At 63.3% G+C, this 3420-nt stretch overlaps 1 protein-coding gene across 1 annotated transcript; it reads right to left on the bottom strand.

Moving 5' to 3' along the window:
* Positions 1-267: 267 nt before the first annotated feature.
* On the bottom strand, positions 268-2847 carry HTR1A (5-hydroxytryptamine receptor 1A). The gene has a single exon (XM_005489785.4). The coding sequence runs from the start codon at positions 2538-2540 to the stop codon at positions 1302-1304; it is 1239 nt and encodes a 412-aa protein (XP_005489842.2). The 5' UTR covers positions 2541-2847; the 3' UTR covers positions 268-1301.
* Between the last annotated feature and the right edge of the window lie 573 nt (positions 2848-3420).

Genomic DNA, 3420 nt, shown 5'->3' on the forward strand with positions numbered 1-3420 from the left:
TTGCAGAGCCGTCCCGGGGACTGGCCAGATCAGCAAGGAGAGCCCTCAGGACACTGCCTGCTTCTGGCCGTGGCTCTCAGACCTTCTCACATTGGAAGGTGCTTACCCCCGCCAGGGCTCGCCCGGAGGAGGAAAGAGCCTGTCCCTTCCCAGTCTGCGGCGAGATGCTGCTTTTCCCCACCTGCGACTGCCGCTGGCTGATGCTCTCGGCCCCTCCCCTACTGCCACGGAGCACATGGCAATGTTTTGGTTGATAGGTTTGGATCGTTTTGTTGTTGTTTTTCTTTTTTTTTTTTTCTTTTTTTTTTTTTCTTTTTTTTTCCTCCCGAGCAAATGTGCCGCCGCTGACTGACTCCGAAGCAACCGCAGCGTCTCAGGAGAAACTTTCAAGCGGCTTAAGGAAGGAAAAAAAAAAAAAAAAAGAGGAAAAAAGAGAAAGAAACGCTACTTCACAGGCTGCTTACACTCCCTGTGCCGTTGCGTGCGCGGTGTACTCAGGGACAGTCGCATGGCGCCAAGCCTTTCCTTGCTGGGAAACACTGGGTCCAAGGCATTTAAAAAAAATAATCCCCATAAATCTCCATATATAATGAGGCGTGCGGTTGGGGTTTTAAGTCCCATAATTTCCCTGTGTTGTAACAAAGGGAACCCCGGTGAACTGGCAGGTCCTAGCATACCAGGAGGGCTGTCAGGCACACGTAACACAGACGGGGACGTTGCTGTAAGTACTTTTAAAGGTTACTAAACACGGGCGGTTTTCCCCCAAGAACATCCACTTGAGGGTTTCACAAACAGGGAAGCAACGCGCCCAAAGCTCCTTCCTCGGCTCGAGGAGTCGCCTTCAGCCTCCATACTCACACCCCCAGACCGAGGTCGGACCCAGTCCACTGCCGTCGCCTCGTAAATCCAAGAATAATCCCCGACACGGCGGTTTCCTGCATAGGGTGGTTTTGTTTTACCGATGCTACTCGGGCAGACACTATGGTTTACAGCCACCACAAACAACGACCTGCAAACCCTAAGTCTACCCAGAATGATGGAGAGTGGGAGGGAGGCGGGAGCGCCGGGAGGGACAAGAGCGGCCGCGGAGCCCTCCCGGGCCGGGCGTCCCCGGTCGTTCCCAGCCGAGCCCCGCCGTGCCCGCAGGGCTTGTCCGGCGGGCGCCAAGCGAGGGAGCGGGGGTGCCGGATCCCCCGCCCTTGGCGAGGGTGTGCAGGGGCTGGGAGGGGGTACACTGCGGCTCGGGGCAGGCGCGGGGGGAAGTAACAGGATCCCATTGCCCCGTCCCGGAGTGGCGGGCTTCACTGCCGGCAAAATTTGCACTTGATAATTTTCTTAAAAGCACTTTGGAAGTCTTTGTTGAAATAGGCATAGATAATGGGGTTGAGAAGGGAGTTGGAGTAGCCCAGCCAGTTGATGACTGCCCCCAGCCACTCGGGCATGTAGCACTTACTGTCACAAAAGGGCAGGACCAGGGCCACGATGAAGAACGGCAGCCAGCAGAGGATAAAGGTGCCCATAATGATGCCCAGGGTCTTGACAGTCTTCCTCTCCCGGGACAGAGCCATTCTGCGTTTGGCTTCCGTGTTCTTCTCGTTGCGCCTCTCGAAAGAGGGCGGCGGGGGGGAGCCGCACGCCTCGCTGGGCAGCGGCAGGTGAGTCTTGGAGGAACTGTTGCAGTGCTGGACCTCGATGATCTCCAGGGCGGTCCCGTCCTGGCCCTGCCGCACCGCGCCGTTAACACAAGCGCCGGGCTTGGGATCTACAGTCCGCCGCCAGCCCTTGCCGGGCTCCCCGTTGCCTTTCTTCGCGGTGGCCGGAGAGAGGGTGAGGCATGTGTCGGCGATTTTTTGCTTCTCTGCTTTCTTTACTGTCTTGCGGATCCTAAAGCGTGCCGCCTTGAAGATACGACCGTAGAGCACCAGCATGAGAAGAAGCGGAATGTAGAAGGCGCCGAAGGTGGAGTAGATGGTGTACCCGTGGTCCTTGCTGATGGTGCAGGCGTCGGGGTTCGAGCGGTCCTCCGGCGTCCTCCAGCCCAGCATGGGCGGGATGGATATCAAGAAGCCGATAAGCCAGGTCAGGCTGATGAGCACGGCCGCCCGCCGGGGAGTTCGCTTGTTCACATAGTCAATGGGGTCCGTGATGGCCCAGTACCTGTCCAAAGCGATGGCGCACAGGTGCAGGATAGACGAGGTGCAGCAAAGCACGTCCAGCGAGATGAAGATGTCGCAGGTGACCTGCCCCAGCGTCCACTTGTTCAGCACCTGGTAGAGGGCCGCCATGGGCAGCACCAGCACGGACACCATGAGGTCGGTGACAGCCAGCGAGCCGATCAAATAGTTGGCCACGGTTTGCAGGGAGCGCTCCAGGGCGATGGCTGCGATCACGCAGGCGTTGCCGCTCACGGCGCACAGGATAAGCGTGCCCAGGAGCAGGGAGGTCAGCACCTGGTAGCCCAGGGTCATCTCGGCGAGGCCGGGGCCGCTTGTCCCCTCGGGGGAGCGCGCTGGGGAGGTAGTATTGTTGGCCACATCCATGCCGGCGGGGGGTGGGGGGGGTCGCTTCAGGAGACAGACATGGGAAGAGATGCCGGTCACTTGTGCGCTCCCCTGGCAGGAGGCATCGGCGCCCCGTGCGGTTTCGCCACGCCGGGCACCCCCCGATCCACTACCCCTCCCTCCCCTATATAGCGCGGCGGGAGGCGGCCGAAGCTCGGAGGACGGCGGCTGGCGGAGCCGCCCCGCGCCCGCCCATCCCCGCCGCCCCTGCCCAGCGCGCAGCCCCGCACGGCGGGGACGGCCCTCCTGTCGCCGCTTGCCCAGTTCTGCCCCTCGCTCCGCCGCTCACCCGGGCTGCTCCCCCTTGCTCTGCCTCTCCTCGCTTCTCCCTGCCCTCCCTCCCTCCTTACTCTCGCCCCTCCCCGTCCCCCTCCCCTCCTCCCTTTTCGCGGTGGGCTCGCTGGGTCGCCATCGTCGGGTGGGCGCAGATGTCATTCCCGTGTCGTTTGCAGGGACACCGCAGATAAATTCCCTACGCCCCCCCCCTCCTACCCTCCGCCCTGCTCCGCGCCCCGCAGCGCTGGCTCTGGGTTGCCCCTCAGGACCAGCTCCGGGGGGAGCGCAGAGCGGGGAGGGCCCAGGGCGCTCTGCGAGCGGGCACCGCCGCTGCGGCGGGGGCAGCGCTCCCCGGGCTGCCCGGGGCCGGCGGCGCTGGAGGCAACGCCGATCGCCACCTGCAGGCAACGCTGCCCGCCCGAGGGCGCGGCTGCGGGGCTGGGCCGGGCGGGACGGGACAGGGCAGGCCAGGCCGTGAGGCTCGGCCCGGCCTGGCCCGGCACGGCCGCCGCAGCGAGCTGCCGGGCTGCCCGGGGAGCGGCGCCGGCCGTGCGGGAGCGCGGGAGAGACCCGTGAGCAGCCC

This window comes from Zonotrichia albicollis, chromosome Z (assembly GCF_047830755.1).
Source record: "Zonotrichia albicollis isolate bZonAlb1 chromosome Z, bZonAlb1.hap1, whole genome shotgun sequence".
Taxonomy (NCBI): Eukaryota; Metazoa; Chordata; class Aves; order Passeriformes; family Passerellidae; genus Zonotrichia; species Zonotrichia albicollis.